The sequence below is a fragment of the Puma concolor genome, chromosome D1, assembly GCF_028749965.1.
Source record: "Puma concolor isolate L17-30 chromosome D1, mPumCon1.1.hap2, whole genome shotgun sequence".
Taxonomy (NCBI): domain Eukaryota; kingdom Metazoa; phylum Chordata; class Mammalia; order Carnivora; family Felidae; genus Puma; species Puma concolor.
Window position 1 is genome coordinate 49,078,613 of NC_141676.1, and position 21,378 is coordinate 49,099,990.

A 21,378-nucleotide genomic window follows, 5' to 3' on the forward strand; every position below is an offset into this window, starting at 1 on the left:
TGTACAGTTTCATTTCAGTGAAATAAATTAAAATTTCCTCATTTGAATTTAAATAAGATTGGTTGCAAGGAAAAGAGTTACTCAAGCTAGTTTAGTCAAAAGAGAGGTTATTATAAAGGGTACAGAAACGATCTAGAAATCCAAAGGCTCAGTTCATAAGAGCTAGCAATAACTCTCAAATGCAGGCATGTAGCCTGTCTGTTGCTCATCTCTACAGGACTTCTCTGTTCAACTCCCCTTTTTTTTCCCTGTTGGTCAGTTCCTTTGCTCCCTAGGGTTTCCTGTTCCTTTTCTAATTTCCTCTAGCTGTCCTACTGCCCCTCTATAACTCTGCCGGCCTGTCTGCTTTGTTTATCCCATTTCTTGGGATAAAACATATTGGCCTTTCTCACCTTTTTGAGGCAGACCACATAAGTGAATGGGCTGTCCTCTGGGTACCTATTCTATCCAGTCATTTCTGAACAGAGGTAAAGTCACATGATCCCAAACCTGGTCATTGACCCTCAACATGGCCATGACATTTTCACTGAGAAGTGGGGTATGAGTCAACAGGTATCATAAGATTTACCGATTAGACCTAGTTTAGGTTATTTATCAAAGAAAGTGAAATTTTTTACTTGATGAAAATTTTCTTTTTTCATTTTAGTTTTATTAAATATTTATTTCTGTAATTGAGAGAGAGAGAGAGAGTGAGAGAGAGAGAGAGAGAGAGAGAGAGAGAGAACGTGAGTGGGGGAGGGGCAGAGAGAGAGGGAGACACAGAATCCGAAGCAGGCTCCAGGCTCTGAGCTGTCAGCACAGAGTCTGATGTGGGGGCTTGAACCAACAGACTACGAGGTCAAAACCTGAGCCGAAGTCGGATGCCCAATCAACTGAGCCACCCAGGCGTCCCTAAATAAATATTTTCTAAGGTGCATTCCACAAAACAGTTCTAGGCAATGGCCTATGAACAGTGGCAACTTTGGCTAAATATATATGGAAAATTCTGCTTAATGTATTTACTTCTTGGAGATTCACAGTGTGGATTAGCATATTAAAAATTCTTAGAATACCTGCAATATGGAAATTTGATGATGTCTTTTTAATATAACATTTCCCACACATATTTGGTCACAGAACTGTTAATGTATGATAGTTACCTCACTGAGCAGTGCTTTGGGAAGCTCTGCATTAGAGTAAGGTAAGAGTTTTTGTTTATTTTGTTTTGTGTGTGTATGTGTGTGTTTAAGGATTAGTGTTATAGAATACTATTCGTAATTCTACTTGGCAGTCATTGACAGTAGAGGATCGTTGTTAAAAACATGAGCTTTGGCTTACATAGACAGGATTTTAATTTCAGCACTATCATTATATGTGATTTTGTATAAGAACTTAATCTTTATGGGCCTCAGTTTGTTAATCTGTGATATTTCCTGTTGGGTGCTTAGTCCAGTGTCTGACATGGTAAATACTTTATAAGTTGTGACATGTAAAACTACCTGTGTTTCTACTAGAAAATGTTTGGGTGCACCAGTTAGGGCAATCATTCTTCTATAGTAGGAAATTATCTTATATCTGAATAGTTTTATCTAGCATAATTCATGTGTTAGACTTCATTTTAGATAAATATGGAATATATGTGGGTTCAAAAGAGAATCTCAATTCAGAGAAAAGATATTGTTGGGAGAGAGGCTATTAAATCTTCCACACCTGGGAGTAGAAAATATTGGGGTGGGTTAAGGGGGGAGGGTTACTGTTTAATATCAGCTCTATAGGAGTGTGAAGGTGTAGGGGGTGACAGTATGGTAGGAGATCATACTTTGGAGAGGGTGGGTTAGATTTTTAAGTGTGAATTTACCTAATGATGTTTTGATTTAAAAGCCCAATGCATATGGATAAACATAATGCTCCAAGTGTGAACGACAGCCACAGCCCAATTCTGAAAAAAAACAAAACAAAAAAAGAAAAAACAGCTGCAAGGGCTTGCATCAGTTGTTAAACTTTGTGTCATGAGTCCCCTCCATTTTGCCACAATTAATTGGACAACAGATTGGTATCAGTGATATATATGTAGGCCATTGGCTTATAAACTAGCCTGATCCAAGAGCTGTACAGTATTCTTTCTTACAAAGTGGTGAATTAACTCAATGTAATCCTCTTCCTTACAGAATTTGACTATGAGATAGCAAAGGAAGCAGTAAGCAGAAGCTTAGGACATTAGAAACACTGTAGTAGAGAAAGTAGTCATAGTGGAGAGTAAAACATAACCACTGTCATAGTAGAGGCAGAATCAGGAAACAGTTATGACAATGTTTAGAGTTCTTATTGGATACTAGTCTTACTTTATGCTGACTAGTGTTTCAGTTTTCAGTGAAGCCTAATTGTGGAGACTTTTCTTGTGCTTCTGTACTACGTCACATATTCTTGCACTAAACTTGCATTTGTGAAGTAACTTAACTTGCATATAGTTTTGGCAATTGGAAAGAGCCCATCTTGCTTACTACTACCAGCTACATCCTTTAAAGCACAATAATCCACTTAGTTGATGTAAATGGGATTAATTGATTAGCTGGGTGGGAGTAACAGGGACTTTGCCTGTGGCATTACTGACCAGGGAAGGTAATAGAGGTTGTGCTTCCCTTTTTTGACATAGTTGCCCCAGTATTAGTGAAGAAACCTGGGTTAATGGCTCTGCCACCTATTAGCTATGTATGATCTTTTTTTTTTTTTTAATGTTTATTTATTTTTGAGAGAGAGTGAGTGAGAGCACACAAGCTGGAGAGGGGCAGAGAGAGAGGGAGACTGAGGATCTGAAGCAGGCTCCATACTGTCAGCACCTGATGTGGCCCATCAGAGCCTGATGTGGGGCTTGAGCTCACAAACCACAAGATCATGACCTGAGCCGAAATTGGATGCGTAACTGACTAAGCCATCTAGGGGCCCCTAACTATGTATGATCTTAGATAACACTCTTAATTTCATGGGCCAGAGTTTTCTTTCTACAATTTGAATTAGTCAAATTGTTTTCCCCCCAGAAAAGAAGCTTTTTAGCAAAAAGCATTGTTCACAGCATTTAGAAATGGTTAGAGATAGCAATAGATATGAAAAATGAGAGGAAATAGTATCAATTAAACATTAAAATATTGGTGCAGCTTAACTAGTAAAGTCTAATAGTACTCAACATTATTCTACTCTTTTATTTGTGAAAAAGGAATGATGGGGGGGTAATATATCTTCATAAGTGCGACATTAACTTGTCTACTTTTGTTACAGTGTGTTTGTTTTTGCTCTTTATTATATTTCAAATATTTATAACCATTTCCTCTAAGAATTTGACAAACAGATTTGCTTTTAATTCAGTGCTTTCCTAAGCTTTTTATCCAGAATCAACCTGATAAGTGGGGCAAAAGACCAAATGCTTTTTTTGTTGGAGAATCTTGATCTTAAAGTTCGCCAAACTAAATTATACTATGATTCACCGTTAGTAATATTAGGTCAGGAGTCTTTCTTACCTCTTATGAGAAAAAGTGCCCTTTAGCAAAAACAATTGAAGACTACCCCCAAAGTAGTCATTGTACTCTTAATATTGATAGATTAATATTTAAGTATTGGTAGATGCTGTAATTTAGAGATTCTTTGTTATAATTTTCTGTTTCTCCATAGAATTGGGAACATAGCCAGGAACAAAAAGAAGCTTTGTAAAAAGAAGTATATATTTTTTGACAGTTTGCCTTCTTTATGCTTCTATGTATAATTTATAGAATCAGAAAACATTTGTTGCAAAGGTGTATAATCCAGTCTCTTATGGCAGGCCTCTATTCCTAAACATAGAGGTGTAGTCTGGATTTGTGTTAAGAAATGGGAAATTCTAGGGGTGCCTGGGTGGCTCAGTCAGTTAAGCGTCCCAGTCTTTTGTGTGGTGTTCAATTTTCCCTCCCACAGAACTTTTGGGATCTTATATATATTCTTATTTTTTGAAACTTCACTTCTTTAAATTGTTTTAATGATCATTTATTTTTGAAAGAGCATGAGTGGGGGAGACAGGTAGAGAGAAAGGGAGACACAGAATCCAAAGTAGGGTCCAGACTCTGAGCTGTTAGCACAGAGTCCAACATGGGGCTCAAACTCATAAGCCGTGAGATCATGACCTGAGCTGAGGTTGGACGCTTAACTGACTGAGCCACCCACATGCCCAAAAACTTCATGTCTTGTAGTGGGTCTTTTTGTATTCATTATTATAGATGTTCAGTAGCTCTTCCAAATTGGTAACTTGTGAATTTAAGTCCTTCCATTCTCCACTGTTTCTGTTCTCCTTTTGGAGCCCCAATTTTCATCTCTTTGGTTTTTGTTTTCTTTTTTGCTGTTCTGTTTCTTCCCTTTTTCTTCCATCTTCTTTTCATTTATACTGTCATTAAAAATATTTCAACAGCTTTTTTTGTTGCTGAATACTCCTTTTCATAACATTTTCTTCTTGTTTTTTTTTTTTTAATGGTTGCAATATCTTCTCTTATGTCTCTAAATGTATTATTGACTTTATTTATTTATTTATTTATTTATTTATTTATTTATTTATTTATTTATTTAAATGTTTATTTTTGAGAGAGAGAGAGAGAGCATGAGCAGGGTAGGGGCAGAGAGAGAGGGAGACAGAGACTCTATCAGTGCAGAGCCTGATGTGGGGGCTCCATGCCATGATCCGTGATAGCATGATCTGAACTGAAATCAAGAGTCAGATTCTTAACTGACTGAGCCACCCAGGTACCCCAAGATAGTACTGATTTGAAAAAATATTTTTGTTTTCTTGAATATGTCTTTTTCTTCTAAGCCTCTGTGCCCTTCCTCCCCCTCCCCTTGTTTTGATCTTCCATGTTAGAGGCTTTCCTTAGCTTTCTCCTAATCTTGTACTCATTGTGAGGTTTTGGACTATTGGCTTCACTATTGGGTGATCGTGCTGGGATTGGGTTTGATAACCTCCCCAGTTTTTTTTTTTTAATTTTTAAAAAATATTTTATTTATTTTTGATAGAGAGAGACAGAGCACAAGTTGGGGAGGGGCAGAGGGAGAAGGAGACACAGAATCCAAAGCAGGCTCCAGGCTCCTTGCTGTCAGCACAGAGCCTGAGGCGGGGCTCGAACTCACAAATTGCGAGCGAGATCATGACCTGAGCCGAAGTTGAATGCTCAACCGACTGAGCTACCCAGGCGCCCTGTGTTTTTTTTTTTTTTTAAACCTTTTATTTGTCAGATTTTCCAGAGTAGGATCTTTCCATTTCCTGCCTGGGAAGTATAGATTTGGTTGCCAGAATTTGGTGAGCCAGGTAGGGGAATATTTGAGATTGCAGAATTCACTATGTAAACTTTTACATAATTCCCTCTCTTTTCAGCTCAAAGGCTAAATATTCCCATAGGTTATGGAAACTAATTTGACAATAAATTTCATATAATAAAAATAAAAAAAAATATTCCCATAGGTGAGTTTCTGTCTTTTAAATCTTTTCCTGATGGTAAATCTCCACTCTTCTGCTGGGATGGAACAAGGACAGTCACCCATGTTACATAGAGACTATTTGGGGATCTACCAGTTTCTTAACTATGCTTTTAAATAGTTCTACTCACATTTCACTTCTAGAAGTATTTGGTACTGCCAACTACAGAGCTTGTTGGGGGTTTTGAAGTATAAATCAGGTAGCTTCTTGTCATCCCTTGTGATGGCATAAGATTTAATGTTCTGAGGTGAGCTAATTCAGCTAAATTTATCTGGCTGCTTTTTAACTTTTATTTATTTATTTTTTAGTAGGCTCCATCCCCAAGATGCTTGAACTCAGGCCCCTGAGATTGAGAGTTGCATGCTCTACAGATAAGCCAGCCAGGTGCCCCCTGCTTTTTAACTTTTCAGCTTGCATTTTATCCTCTCTTGTTTTTTCCTTTTTCTTTGTGGTTGCATTGCTAATTATTGTTTCTTTGCTAGCACCTCTCCTTTATTTTAAAACTTCTGAAACACCAGAAAAAAACTTCTAGTAATTTTATTTGCTTATTGACTAATACCCAGTCAGGTTTCTGCAAAATCATTTTAAATTTTCAGAATTTCCTGGATGTTATTTTGCAAGATTTTGTTTGTGTTTTTACAATGAGATGTCAACTCTTAAAAAAGTGTTTTCAGATTAAGATAACATTTCTGACAAAAAGAATACAACTGAAAAATATGTACATGTGTCTGCTTTATTGGCTAGGGCTTATTCTGTTTTTCTTCCTTTTCCGTTATAGTCATAAAAAATGATATGCTGTGAATCTTTCTTCTGTAAGCTCTCAGCTCTACTTGTTGGCTAAGACAGATATTAAACCAGAAGAGAAGGGGGTTTTGGTAAAAATAGTAAGAGAAAATGTAGCAATAATCATAAATGTGAGACTTTTTTTTTTCATTTGGCAAATATTTATTGAATACCTATTATGTGCCAGTAATGCATAAAATGAATGTGGTCCCTGCTCTTACGGAGTTTATACTCAGTTTGACAGACATTAAAAAAAAGTCTTAAATGACTGTTATCTACAATGTCAGACTATGTTAATGTTTACAAATACTCCAAAACAGTGTGCATCTCAATTTTAATGTGCATATGAATCTACTGGAGATTTGTTACAAATGTAGATTGTGATTCAGTAAGTCTGAGTTGAGGCCTGAGATACTGCATTTCTTTCTTAAAAAAATATCCTTTTTAAGGTTTGAGTTACATGTGATAAAATTCACACATTTTAGGTATATACGTTAACAACTTTTGACATATCTATCTCTATCTCTATCTCTGTCTCTATCTATCCTATTGTTACAACCACCCTAAAGACAGCGGTTTTAACAAGTTCCAGGTAATGCAAATACTGCTGGTTTGAGGGACCACACTTTTGAGTGTCAAGGTTATAATCATCAATTCAGACTTTACTCACCGAAACTGAGATGGCTCAATATCAACAAGAAGTTTTCGGTTGATTTTTATTTTAAAACTGGTCATGACTATATATGTACATTTTTAAATTGTTTTGAATTGAAAACGAAGTGTCATGAATTAAAAAGATACCAAAAACTGACCTGTTCTTGCCTCCTACCTACACAGTTTCCCTTTGGACAACCATTTCTTGCATATCCCTCCTTAGATATTCTGTACATATAGAAGTAATTATGTATTTAAATTCTCCACTTACCTCCTCCTTTTTTACACACATGGCTGCTGTTCTAAAGACCTGTTTCTCTGATGCTTTTATTTTATTTTATTTTATTTTATTTTATTTTATTTGGGGGTGGGTGGGTGGAGAAAGAGTGAAAGAGAGGATTCCAAACAGGCTCTGTACTGTTAGCATGGAGCCCGATGCGGTGCTCTATCTCACTACTGTGAGATCATGACATGAGCCCAAATCAAAAGTTGGATGCTTAACTGTCTGAGCCACCAAAGTGCCCCTGATGCTTTTTATTTTTAAAATTAGATTTTATCTTTTATTTTGTAATTTTAAAAAAATTGAAGTGAAATTTATATAGCATAAAATGCATAGATCATCAGCATACAATTTGAGCTTTAACAAATGAATACACACTTGTAATGTAAATCCCAATCAAGACCTGATGCTTAACTTGGACAGGCTTCTGTCATGCTTATTTTGATGTTTCTAATTCTGTGATCATGCTAGGATTTAATAAAGCATTAATGAACCACTGCTTTATTGTATATAGGACTCATAGGTGCTTTGAGATATCAACTACTTTAAAAGAAACTTTATTTTTTAGAGACGTTTTAGGTTCATAGCAAAATTAAAGGGAAAGTACAGAGTTCCCATATACCCTCTACTCCCACATGCATAGCCTCCCCACTATCAACATCTTGCACCAGAGCAGGACATTTGTTACAGTTGATGAACCTAAATTCACACATCATAATCACTCAAAGTCCATACAAAATATAGAATAGTTTCACTGTCCTAAAAATCCTCTGTGTTCTATGTATTCATCTCTCCCTTTTTCTTAACCCCCGGCAAACAATGATCTTTTTACGGTCTCCATAGTTCTGCCTTTTCCAGAATGTCATATAGTTGATATCATGCCATATGTGACCTTTTTCAAATCGGTGTCTTTCACTTAGTAATATGTATTTAGGGTCCCTGTATGTCTCTCCATGGCTTGATAGCTCATTTCTTTTTAGCTATGAATAATATTTCATTGTCTGCATGTTCCACAGTTTATTAATCAAGTCACCTACAAGGACATCTTGGTTGCTTTCAAATTTTGGCAATTATGAATCAAGCCACTCTAAACATCCATGTGCAGGTTTTTGTGTGGACATACGTTTTCAGCTCCTTTGAGTAAATACCATGGAGCACAATTGCTGGATTGTATAGGAAGATTGTGTTTAGTTTTGTGAGAAACTACCGAAGTGTCTTCCAAAGTGGCTGTACCATTTTGCATTCCCTCCATCAATGAGTGAGAGTTCTTGTTTCATATTCTTAGCTACATTTGATGTTGTCAGTGTTTTGGATTTTGGCCATTCTAATAGATGTATAGTAGTATCTTATTGCTTTAATTTGCACTTTTCTAATGAAATATGGTGTTGAACATTTTTTATATGCTTATTGCTGCATCTGCATATCATCTTTGGTGAGGTATCTCTTCAAGTCTTTTGCCCATTTAAAAATTATTGGGTTGTCCATTTTCTTATTGTTGAATTTTAAGAGTTCTTTGTGTATCTATCTATATCTATATATATGTATATATATACACACACACACGTGTGTGTGTGTGTATATATACGTGTATACATATATATATGTATATACATATATATATATATATATATATATATATATATATATATATATATATTTAAGTTTATTTATTTTGGAGGGGGAGAGCACAAGCAGGGGAGGGGCAGGAAGAGAGGGAGAGAGAGGATCCCAAGCAGGCTCCATGCTGTCAGCTCAGAGCCTGATGCTGGGGCTCGATTCCATGAACTGAGCTCGATTCCAGAGCCTGATGCTGGGGCTCCATCTTCCATGTGAGATCATGACCTGAGCTGAAACCAAGAATTGGACCCTTAGCCAACTCAGCCATCCAGGCACCCCTTTGCATATTTTTGGTAACAGTCATTTATCAGATATATTGCTTATGGATATTTATTTCCCAGTCTGTGGCTTGTCTTCTCATTCTCTTGAATTAACTCACTTTTTAGAAGGGGATTCTGAAAAAGATTGAAGGGTAACGAAAGTTCTGATACAGAGAATGGTTTATAATTTTATGATTAAAATTTTTTTTAATGTTTTTTTTTTTGAGAGAGAGAGAGAGAGAGACAGAGCACAAGCAGGGGAAGGGCAGAGAGAGTGAGGGAGACCCAGAATCCAAAGCAGGCTCCAGGCTCTGAGCTGTCAGCACAGAGCCTGACACAGTGCTCCAACCCACAAACTGTGAGATCATGTCCTGAGCCAAAATCAGATGCTTAGCCAACTGAGCCATCCAGGCAGCCCTATAATTTTATGATTTAAGATAGATCTCCAGGGACACCTGGCTGATTCAGTTGGTTTAGCATCTGACTCAATTTCCCCATAGGTCATGATCCCAGTGTCTTGGGATTGAGCCCCATGTTGGGCTCCACACTGGGCTTGGAGCCTGCTTGGAATTCTCTCTTTCTCCCTTTGTCCCTCTCCTCCTCTCTCTCTCTCTCTCTCTCGCTCTCTCTCTAAAACAAAAACAAAAACAAAAGAGAGGTCTTCAGATAAAAAATTTGGAAGTACTACTTACACATTCAGAATCACTTAAGATTTTTATTAATTTTGTGAAATACATATCAGTTGCATTAACCTGTATATTATTTTAAAAAGAAAAACACTTTAGTTACTCTCCATTGTCAACTTTTTTTTTTTTTTTTAAAGATTTTAATCTCTATATTCAACATGGGGCTCAAACTCACAACCTTAAGATCAAGAGTAGCATGCTTTATTGACTGAGCCAGCCAGGCATCCCCCACTCTGTTGTCTACTTAATAAAATTCTTTCATTATCTCTCTTGAACACATTTCCAATTTTTATTATTATTGTTTTCCTTTATAGATGATATATAATACATCAGCCAAACTGAACCATTCTGTATTTACCACAGAGGTCAGATTCAGGGCCTTGTTTGTTCTTTCTCCTCTCTATTCAAAAATCTTCTATCCTTTAATTCAAGTACTACCTTTTCATGATACCTTAAGGAAGACTTTGAATCTAACCTAAGAATATGGTACAAAATATGCAAAACTTAGTATCTAATGATGTTTGTTGTAGCATTATTTATAGTAGCTAAGTAGTGGAGACCACCATAATGTTTAGCAACAGTGGAACAATTATAATGAAAAATGATGTATAGTAGGGCCATGTAGAAACATGGAGAGATGATTATGGTATAGTTGGGGGTAAAAAGCCAAATACCAAAATCATGCATGCAAAGTAATTACAGTTCTGAAACAAAAAACAAATGAAAATAGATGAAATGAGGAAGTACACCAAAATAAGTTTTATTAGAGTGGTAGAATGACATGTGCATTTTTTTCTCATTTTATAAATTTTATGTAATACATGTAAAATTAAATAATAATAAATTTTTATGGTAAATATTTGTGCATTTTATTTTACTGTTTAAAGGTTTGGTCAAAGCACTGTTAGGAAAACCCCAAAATGAAGCACATAAAGTGTTGAATATTGGGTAACTGCATTGTAAGGGTTTGCAGTATTTTATAGTTAGCTATAAAAGTTATATCTTTTAGTGATCAGGAGAGCTAGGAGACATCTGAATGTGATGTTTGGATATGGCAGAATTGGTGAAATTTTAATCTTCTAGTTTCTGGCTCTTTGAAGAAAAAAATATTCTTAAAAAATCATGGGGTATTGCCTGTGAGAAGAAAAGAAGGTAAAATAAGATGAGAGTGCATCTTTTTTTTTCCTTTTTCTTTTTTTAAGTAGGCTCCATGTCCAATGTGGGGCCCAAAGTCACGACCCTGAGATCAAGAGTTGCAGGCTACCAAATGAGCCAGTCAGGTGCCCCAAGATGCGAGGGCTGATGAATGAAGATATTGAAAGGACATAGGAAAGGGAAGGGCAGCCATATAAATAGAGATGACTATAAAAGAGAGACACCAGAGTGTAAAAATAGTGTGGAGAAGGCCAAAGCTTGGAATGAAGCTTGTGACAAATGCTTAAGTCCATAAAAAGCTTTTAAAATTATTTTAATAGCAATAACAACAAAGACAGAAAGAATAGTCCTGCTGTTTGGACTGTAGTGTTATGTTAGTAAATTGTCAGCGAAAGCAGAGCATTTCTGTTCCCATTTGGCTTTGATCTTTTATTTAAAGGAGAATTATTTTCTATTTTTATTTTTATTTGAATATAGTTGACATACAATGTTACATTAGTTTCAGATGTACAATGCAGTGATTCAACAAGTTTATAGTTATGCTGTGCCCACCACAAGTGTAGCTACCATCTGTCACCATACAATGCTATTACAGTACAAGTGAGTATATTCCCTAAACTGTACCTTTTATTTTCATGACCTGTTAATTCCATTACTGGAAGCCTCTACCTCTTCCTCCTCTTCACTCATTTTGCCCATAACCCCACCTGCTTTTCCTCTGGCAATCATCGGTTTGAAGGAGAATTATTTTTATTTTATTTTTTTGTAATTTTTAAAATTTATTTATTTTGAGAGTGGGAGTGAGAGCAGAGAGAGGGAGAGAGAGAGAATCCCAAGCAGACTCTGTACTTTCAGCACAAAGCCCAATGCAGGGCTTGAACTCACAAACCACAAGATCATGACCTGAGCTGAAATCAAGAGTCAGACGCTTAACTGACTGAGCCACCCTGGCACCCTGAAGGAGAATTATTTTTATAATAAAGAGGATAAAAGGGCTATTGTTCTTTTATAGTTACTTATCAATTATATTTATTATGTAAGATTTCCATGTTTATTGTAAATTTATTAAAAAAAATTTTGGGGGATACCATTAGTTTATTATAAAAGAGAGACAGAATTATTTACATGATGAAAGATTTCACAACTTCACTGGAATGGGCAGCTTCACTTCATGCCATTTCAATAATGATTTATTTCAGTCTACATACCTTCCAAGAATGTCACCATCTCTAAATAAGAAATAATCCTTGTCATCTAGAACTACTTTGGTGCCTCCGTATTCTGGGAGAAGAACTTTATCTCCAACTTTCACACTGACTGGTTGATCTCTCCACCCTTTCCTTTAGAGCCTGATCCAACAGCTACTACTGTTGCTTGCAAAACTTTTCCTTGAGATTTTTCTGGAAGCATAATGCCTCCTTTGGTTACAGTTTCAGATGCACTCCTTTCAACTAAAACTCTGTCAAAGAGGGGAAGAAACTTCCTAAACGCTTGTCCTGCCATGACTCTGGCCGCTGCAGTTCCTACTCTGCTCTGGAGTTGCCGCGGCTGCAGTGAGACCCACAGTCTGACCCCCGGGCCACGTGAACGTGGGAAAAGCTCCATGTTTATTGTAAATTTAAAAGACAGACCTGTATGGGAAGAAACACACCACCCATATTTATGCCACTCAGGTATAACTATTACTGATATTTTCTTGTGCACCCTCCCAGAATTCTTTTGAGCATAATGTATATATATGCAGCATATTTTTTATAAAAAAGGGATGAAACTGCTATTCAGTAGTTTCTTCTTTTTCTCAGAAGTTAATTTCCTCAGAATATGTTCTAAAGTTTTCCATGTTGGTAAATGGAGACTGCACCATCTTTTAAAAAGCTTTTATTAAATTACAGCATGTATTGGGGTGCCTGGGTGGATCAGTCGGTTGAGCATCCGACTTCAGCTCAGGTCATGATCTCACGGTCCGTGAGTTCGAGCCCCGCGTCGGGCTCTGGGCTGATGGCCCAGAGCCTGGAGCCTGCTTCCGATTCTGTGTCTCCCTCTCTCTCTGCTCCTCCCCCGTTCATGCTCTGTCTCTCAAATAAATAAACGTTAAAAAAAAATTAAAAAAAAATTACAGCATGTATGCACGAGAGTATGCAAACTGCACAGCTCAGTAAATAATCTTCAAAATGAATATACTCATATAAACACCACTCAATTTAAGAAATAGACCATTATTAGTACCCTAGAAGCCCTAATTATGCTCTTTTCCAATCATTAACCCTTCCTCCTCTCCAGAGATACACTGTTCTGATTTCTAATTCCATAGATTACTTTAGCCTGTGTTTGTACTTCAGATGTATATGAATATAGTAAATATGAATATGGTAAATATTCTTTTGTTTCTTCTGTCACTCAACATTATATTTTGAGGTTCATCTATGTTGTATGCAGTTGTGGTTTTTTATTGTTGTGTAGTATTCCAGTTTATGAACAAACCACAATGCATTTATCCATTCTACTATTGATAGACTTTGAGTTATTTGTAGTTTATTCTGTTTACCACTATACATACATAGTGCACATAGTTTTGTGCCTGGCAGATAAAAGGCATTCAATAAGTGTTTATTGAATTTAAGAATGAAATGTCTCACATTTCTTTATGATTACTACTGAATGTTCTCCAAGTTATAAAATGTTAGTAATATACTTTTATCTTCTTCCTGCTAGTGCAAAGACCTTGGAATACTTTAACACCATTTATCCCTCCTGACTTGTATGCTGCTACTATAGTTTAGTTTTGTTTAAAATTTAAATCCTGTAGGGGTGCCTGGATGGCTCAGTCGGTTGAGTATCTGACTCTTGATTTTGGCTCAGGTCACAGTCCCAGCGTTGTGGGATTGAGCCCTGCATCAGGCTCTGCTCTGAGCTTGGGGAATGCTTTAGATTCTTTCTCTCTCTCCCTCTACCCCCTTCCCTCCCCACTCCAAAATAAAATAAAATTTTAAAAGATTAAAAAAAGATTTAAGCCATGTAGAACAGTCAGTATTCATTTAGGTTTACTTACAATTTATTCTTTCTGTTACTCCTTTTTTTTTCCCCCTTCCTGCTTCTCTAAAGACTTCATCTGGCATAAATTTTCTTCTGCTTGAAGCAAACTTTATTTGTAATAGTGCCAAAGTAGGAGCAAGCCAAATGTCTTTAATCAGATGAATGTATAAACAAATTGAGGTATATCCATATATACAGTCGAATACTACTCAGCAATAAAAAGGAACAAACTATTTTTATTATTTTTATTAAAATTTTTTTTTAAACTTTATTTTCGAGGGTGGGGGGAGAGAACGAGTGGGGGAGGAGCAGAGAGAGAGAGAGAGAGAGAGAGAGAGAGAGAGAGAGAGAATCCCAAACAGGCTCTGCACTGTCAGCACAGAGCCCAATGTGGGGCTTGATTTCATGAAACATGAGATCATGACCTAGTGATGAGCCGAAATTAAAAGTCAGACACTTAACCGACTGAGCCACCCAGGTGCCCCACAAACTATTTTATTTTATTTTATTTTATTTTATTTTATTTTATTTTATTTTATTTTATTTTATTTTATTTTATTTTATTTTTTAACTTCTATTTGTTTTTAATGTTTATTATTGAGAGAGAGAGAGAGAGAATGCATGCATGCACGAGTAGGGGAGGGGGAGAGAGAGAGGGAGACTGAGGATCTGAAGTGGGCTCTGTGCTGACAGTAGAGAGCCCGAAGCAAGGCTCAAACCCAAGAACCATGAGATCATGACCTGAGCTGAAGTTGGATGCTTAAGCAACTGAGCCTCTTAGTTGCCCCCAAAAGGAACAAACTATTGTTATACACAATCACATAAAAGAGTCTCAAAATAATTATACTGAATTTTCTTTGTGGGAATTTTTTTTTTAATGTTTTTATTTATTTTTGAGACAGAGACAGAGCATGAGCAGGGGAGGGGCAGAGAGAGAGGGAGACACAGAATCTGAAGCAGGCTCCAGGCTCCGAGCGGTCCGCACAGAGCCCGACACGGGGCTCGAACTCACGGAGTGTGAGATCATGACCTGAACTGAAGTTGGATGCTTAACCAACTGAGCCACCCAGGCGCCCCTCTTTGTGGGAATTCTAAGAATGCTCTGTTCTTGTTTGAAAGTGTTTATTTCACATTATGCTTGAAAGATATTTTTTCAGGGAATAGAATTCTATTAGTTATTATCATTCAGCAGTTTGAGGATGTGTTTCTGTTGTGTTTTGGTTTCTATTATTTTTATTGAAGGGAGCAGACAGTCTAATTTTTTTTCCATGAAGGTAATCTGTTTCCTTCCTCTAGTTGCTTTAAGCATTTTTTCCCTTTGTCTTTGTCTTTGAACGTAGTATGATTTTCTTTGTACTTATTTGCTTGAATTTCATTGGGCTTCTTGTATCTCTATCATGATGATTAAAATCATTTTTTAAGAATTTTAAGCCATTATCACTTTGCATGTTCTTCTGTCCCATTTTCTTCCTCCTTTTGGAATTTTTTATTTTCCCACTATACCCTTCTCTGTCTCTTGCACCCTTCCTTTTGTTTTTGTTATATTTTATCCTTTTGTCTCTTTGTGTTTTATTCTGCATATTTTCTTTTGATCTATATTCTGAGCTGCTGTTAATCCCACCCATGGAATTCTTAATTTTGGTTAATTGTATGCTCCAATATTAGATTATTTATTTGGTTCTTTGATGATTTTGTCACTTATGCCTTTTATTTCCTTGAACACATTTAGCATGTTTTTTTTTCAGGTTTATTGAGATACAATTGATGCAAAATAAACTGCACATCTTTAAAATGTGCAGTGTGATGAGTTTTGATATGTATGATCATCACCACAATCAACATAATCATAATCATTACTCCTGTAAGTTTCTTCATGTGTCTTTATAATTCTTGCTTCCTATTGCTTTCACCCCTGCTATTCCCTGTCCCTAAGTAACCACTGATCTGCTTTCTGTTGCTACAAATTACTTGTATTTTTGGAAATGTACAGTATGTACTTTTTGGGGAACTTCTTTCACTTTGAATAATTATTTTGAGACTCATCCATGTGGCTGTGTGTATTAAATAGTTTCTTTTTATTGCTGAGTATTCTGTTGTATGTATATATCTAAGTTTGTTGATCCATTTATCTATTGAAGGACATTTCGGTTGTTTCTGGTTTTTGGCTATTACAATAAATAAAGGTGCTAAGGAACATTCTTATATAGGTCTATGCATGGGCATAAAGCATGGATATTTTTTAGTCTGTTTCTGATAACTGTATTTTCTGGATCCCTGTCGGGGAATCTATTGTTGCTTTAAAAAAAGATCTTTCTGGATCTTTCTCAGATCTTTCTGAGCCTGGGTGGCTCAATTGGTTAAGCATCTGACTTCGGCTTAGGTCATAATCTCACGGTTTGTGAGTCTGAGCCCCACATCGGTCTCTGTTTTGACAGTTCAGAGCCTAGAGTCTGCTTCGGATTCTGTCTCCTTGTCTCTTTGCCCTTTCCCTGCTCCCTGCTCGCACTGTCTCTCTCTCTCTCAAAAATAAAAAATAAACATCAAAAAAAACCTAAAAACTCTTTCCTTTTATGCCTAGTCATATTTGACTTATATTGGATGTTATGAATAGAAAAGTTATAGAGATAACTTAAGGTTTAAGTGTAAACATTTATGGTTGCTTCTAGCAGGCGACTAGAGACACTAGTGATTCTGTATCACCTTAATTCAGTTTTAAGTACTGAGATGATTACAGGATGATACAAGAGAAACTGCATAAGTCTGCCAGTTGATTTTTCAGCAGAAACTTTTCAGGCCAGAAGGGAGTGGCATGATATATTCAGAGTGCTGAAAGGGAAAAAACCTAGAAGCAAGAACACTCTGCTCAGCAAGATTATCCTTCAGAATAGAAGGAGAGATAAAGAATTTCCCAAACAAAAGTTAAAGAAATTTATCATCACTAAATCAGCCTTTCAGGAAATGTTAAAGGGAATTCTTTAAGTGTAAAGAAAAGGCCATAAGCAGGAAGAAAATTACAAAAGGAAAAAATGTCACAGGTAAAAGCAATTGTATTAAAGGTAGTAAATTAATTACTTATAAAGCCAGTATGGTGGTTAAAACACAAAAGTAGTAAAATCAGTTATGTCCACAAAAATTACCCAAGGGATACACAAAATAAAAAGATGTAAAATATGACATCATCTACATAAAACATTGGAGAAGAGAGTAATAATTTAGTGCTTTTAGGATGTGTTCAAATGTAAGTGACAGTCAACTAAATAGAGACCACTGTGCACTTAAGATGTTATATACTAACCAAGTGGTAACCAAAATCAAAAACTTGTAATACATACACAAAAAATAAAGAGAATGGAAGGGCGCTTGGCTGGCTTAGTTAGTGGAGCATGACTCTTGATCTCAGGGTTGTGAGTTTGGAGTCACAAGTTCAAGCCCTACTTTGGGGAGAGTTTAATTAAAAAAAAAAAAGAGAGAGAGAGAGAGAATGGAATCCAAGCATAACACTAGAGAAAGCCATAAAACCATAAGGTGAGAGAGCAAGAGAAGAAGAAAGGAATACGGAAGAACTACAAAAACAACCAAAGAACAACTAATAAAATGGTAGTAAGTACATACCTATAAATAATTACTTTAATGTAAATGGATTAGTGTTACACTCAAAAGACATAGGGTGACCAAATGGATAAAAAAAAAAGACCCACCTAGATGTTGCCTACAAGAGACTAATTTCAGACTGAAAGACACATACAGAATGAAAAAGTAAAGGGATGGAAAAACATATACCATACAAATGGAAGTGGGGGGAAAAAAAGGCCAGGGAAGCAATGCTTATCAGACAAAATAGGCTTCCTTCCTTCCTTCCTTCCTTCCTTCCTTCCTTCCTTCCTTCCTTCCTTCCTTCCTTCCTTTTAAATGTTTGTTTTTGAGAGGGGAGAGCTTGAGTGGGAGAGGTGCAGAGAGAGGGACAGAGGATCTGAAGCAGACTCCATGCTGACAGCAGATAGCCTGATGCAGAGCTTGAACTCATGAACTGTCAGATGCTCAACCCACTGAACCACCCAGGCACCCCCTTATTTATTTGGTTTTAATTTAAATCCCAGTTAGTTAATGTATAGTGTAGTAATTATTTCAGGAGTGGAATTTAGTGATTTATCACTTACATAAACCCCCAGTGCTCATCCCAACTTAATTCCTGTCACTCAGCCCATCCCCCCCCACTAACTCCCCTCCAGCAACTTTCAGTTTGTTCTGATTTAAGAGCCTCTTATGGTTTGCCTCCCTCTCTGTTTTTATCTTATTTTTCCTTCCCTCCCTCTATGCTCATCTGTTTTGTTTCTTAAATTCCACATATGAGTGAAACCATATTATTTGTGTTTCACTGACTTACTTTGTTTAGTATAATACACTCTAGTTTCATCTACATTGTTGCAAATGGCAAGATTTCATTTTTTGATTGCCAGGTAATACTCAGTGTGTGTGTGTGTGTGTGTGTGTGTGTGTGTGTGTGTGTGTGTGTGTGTATGTATACACACACCCCACATCTTCTTTATCCATTCATCAGTCAGTGGACATTTGGGCTCTTTCCATACTTTGGCTGTTGTCAATAGTGCTGCTATAAACATTGGGGTGCACGTTCCCCTTCGAATCAGCATTTTTGTATCCTTTGGATAAATACCCAGAAGTGCAATTGCTGGGTCATAGGGCCATTTTGCTTTTAATTTTTTGAGGAACCTTCATATTTTCCATAGTGACTGCACCAGTTTGCATTCCTACCAACAGTGCAAAAGTGTTCCCTTTTCTCTGTATCCTCACCAACATCTGTTGTTTCCTGAGTTGTTAATTTTAGTCATTCTGACAGGTGTGAGGTGATATCTCATTGTGGTTTTGATTTATATTTCCCTGATGATGGGTAGTCAGACAAAATAGACTTTAAAACAAAGACTGTAGCAAGAGACAAAGACACTACATAATGATAAAAGGACCAATCAAACACGAGGATATAGTAATTGTAAATATCTATGCACTCAACATAGGAGCACCTGAATTCGTAAAGCAGTGTTAAATAGGCATAAGGGAAGAAATTGACAGTAATACAATGATAGAAGGGGAGCTTAACACCTCACTTACATCAATGGATACATCATCCAGACAGAAAATTAATGAAAACAGTGGCTTTGAATGACACATTTGACCAATAGACCTAACATATCTATATATACAGAACATTCTATGCCCAAACAGCAAAATACACATTCAAGTGCATGTGCAACATTCTTCAGGATAGATCACATGTTAGGCCACAAAACAAATCTCAGTAAATTTAAGAAGATTGAAATTGTGTCAGGCATCTTTTTGTCAACAATAGCATGAAATTAGAAATCAGTTAAAAGAAAATCGTAAAAAAAACATGTATAGGTCAAATAATATGCTGCTAAACAGCGAATGGGTCAACAAAGAAGTCAAAGAGGAAATTAAAAATACATGGAGACAAATGAAAATGAAAACAAATGGTTCAAAATCTTTGGGATGCAGCAAAAGCAGTTCTAAAATGTGTTTATAGTGATATAGGCCTACCTCAAGAAAAAGAAAAAATCTCTAACAACCTAAAGGAGCTAGAAAAAAGAACAAACAGAGCTCAAAAATAGTAGAGGGAAGGAAATAATAAAGATTAGAGTGGAAATAGATAAATAGATAGATAGATAGATAAATAAATAAATAAATAAATAAATAAATAAATAAATGAAAAGAAATCTTTTCTTTGAGACAAGTTGGTAAACCTTTGGTCAGACTCATGAAGAAAAAAAGATAAATAAAATCAGAATTGAAGGTGGAGAAATGACAATTGACACCACAGAAATACAAAGAATTATGAGAGTATTATGAAAAGTTATGTGTCAACAAATTGGACAACCTAGAATAAATGGATAAATTCCTAGCATACAATCTTCTAAAATGGAATCAGGAAGAGAGAGAAAATCTGAACAGATTGATTACTAGTAATGAAATTGAATCAGTAATAAAAGAACTTCCAACAAAGGAAAGTCCAGGATCAGATTGCTTTACAGGCAAACTCTACCAAACATTTAAAGATGACTTAATACCTGTTCTCCTCAATGGGTTCCAAAAAATAGAAGAGAAAGGAAAACTTCCCAATTCATTCTATGAGGCCAGCATTACCCTAATAGCAAAACTGGTCAAAGACACTACAAAAAAAGAGAGGCCAATATTTCTGATGAACACAGATGCAAAAATCCTCAAAAAATTATTAACAAACCAAATTCATGGATACATTTAAAAATTCATTCATGATCAAGTGGAATTTATTCCAGAGGTACAGTGGGTGGTTCAGTATTCACAAATTAATCCAATACTTCACATTAACAAGAGGAAAAACCATACGCTTATTTCAATAGATGCAGAAAAAGCATTTGACAAAATACAGTATTTGTTCATGATAACAGCTTACAACAAAGTGGGTTTTAGAGGGAACATATCTCAAGGGTGAAAAACTGAAAGCTTCTAGTCTAAGATCAGGGACAAGACAAGGATGACCTCTCACCACTTTTATTCAGCCTAGTACTGGAAGTCGTGACTGCAGCAATTAGACAAGAAAAAGAAAGAAAACACATCCAGACTGGTAAGGAAGAAGTAAAACTCATTATTTGCAGATGACATGATACTTAATGTAGAAAACCCTAAAGACTTCATGGAAAAACTATTAGAACTGATAAATGAATTAAGTAAAGTTGTGGATACAAGATTAATACAAGATATTTGTTGCATCTCTATACACTAATAATGAAATAATGAAAGAGAAAACACTCCCACTTACAGTTGCACCATAAATAGTAAAATACATAGGAATATATTTAATTAAGGAGGTGAAAGACCTATACTCTGAAACCTGTAAGACACTGATGAACAAAATTGAAGATAACACAAAGTAATAGAAAGATATACCATCTTTTTGGGTTCAGATAATATTCTTAAAATATACTACCCAAAGCAACCTACAGATTCAGTGCAATCCCTATCAAAATGCCAATAGCATTTTTCACAGAATGAGAAAAAATAATACTAAAATTTGCATGGAACTATGAAAGACATCAAATATACAAAACAGTCTTGAGAATGAAGAACAAAACTGGAGGTATCATTCCAGATTTCAAGTTATACTACAAAGCTATAGTAATTAAAACAGTACGGTACTGGTGCAAAAATAGAAACATAGATCATTGGAACAAGATAGAGAGCTCAGAAGTAAACCCATACATGTATGGTAAATTAATCTATGATAAATGAGGTAAAACTATACAATGGGGAAAAGATAGTCTCTTCAATAAATGGCATTGGGAAAACTGGACAGCTACATGCAAAAGAATCAAACTGGACCACTTTCTTACACCTTACATAAAAATAAACTCAAAATGGATTAAAGACCTAAATGTG

The 21,378-nt window shown here is 36.0% G+C and overlaps 2 protein-coding genes across 4 annotated transcripts in view; one reads left to right on the forward strand and one right to left on the reverse strand.

Moving 5' to 3' along the window:
- SBF2 (SET binding factor 2) overlaps positions 1-21,378 on the forward strand; it is a 490,797-nt gene that overhangs the window by 31,282 nt on the left and 438,137 nt on the right. The gene's annotated exons all lie outside the window — the stretch shown is intronic.
- LOC147576662 (10 kDa heat shock protein, mitochondrial-like) lies at positions 11,982-12,476 on the reverse strand. Its single transcript, XM_086678003.1, is given in 2 exon segments — positions 11,982-12,225; positions 12,228-12,476. Coding segments are annotated over 2 exon segments (306 nt in total). The 5' UTR covers positions 12,403-12,476; the 3' UTR covers positions 11,982-12,094.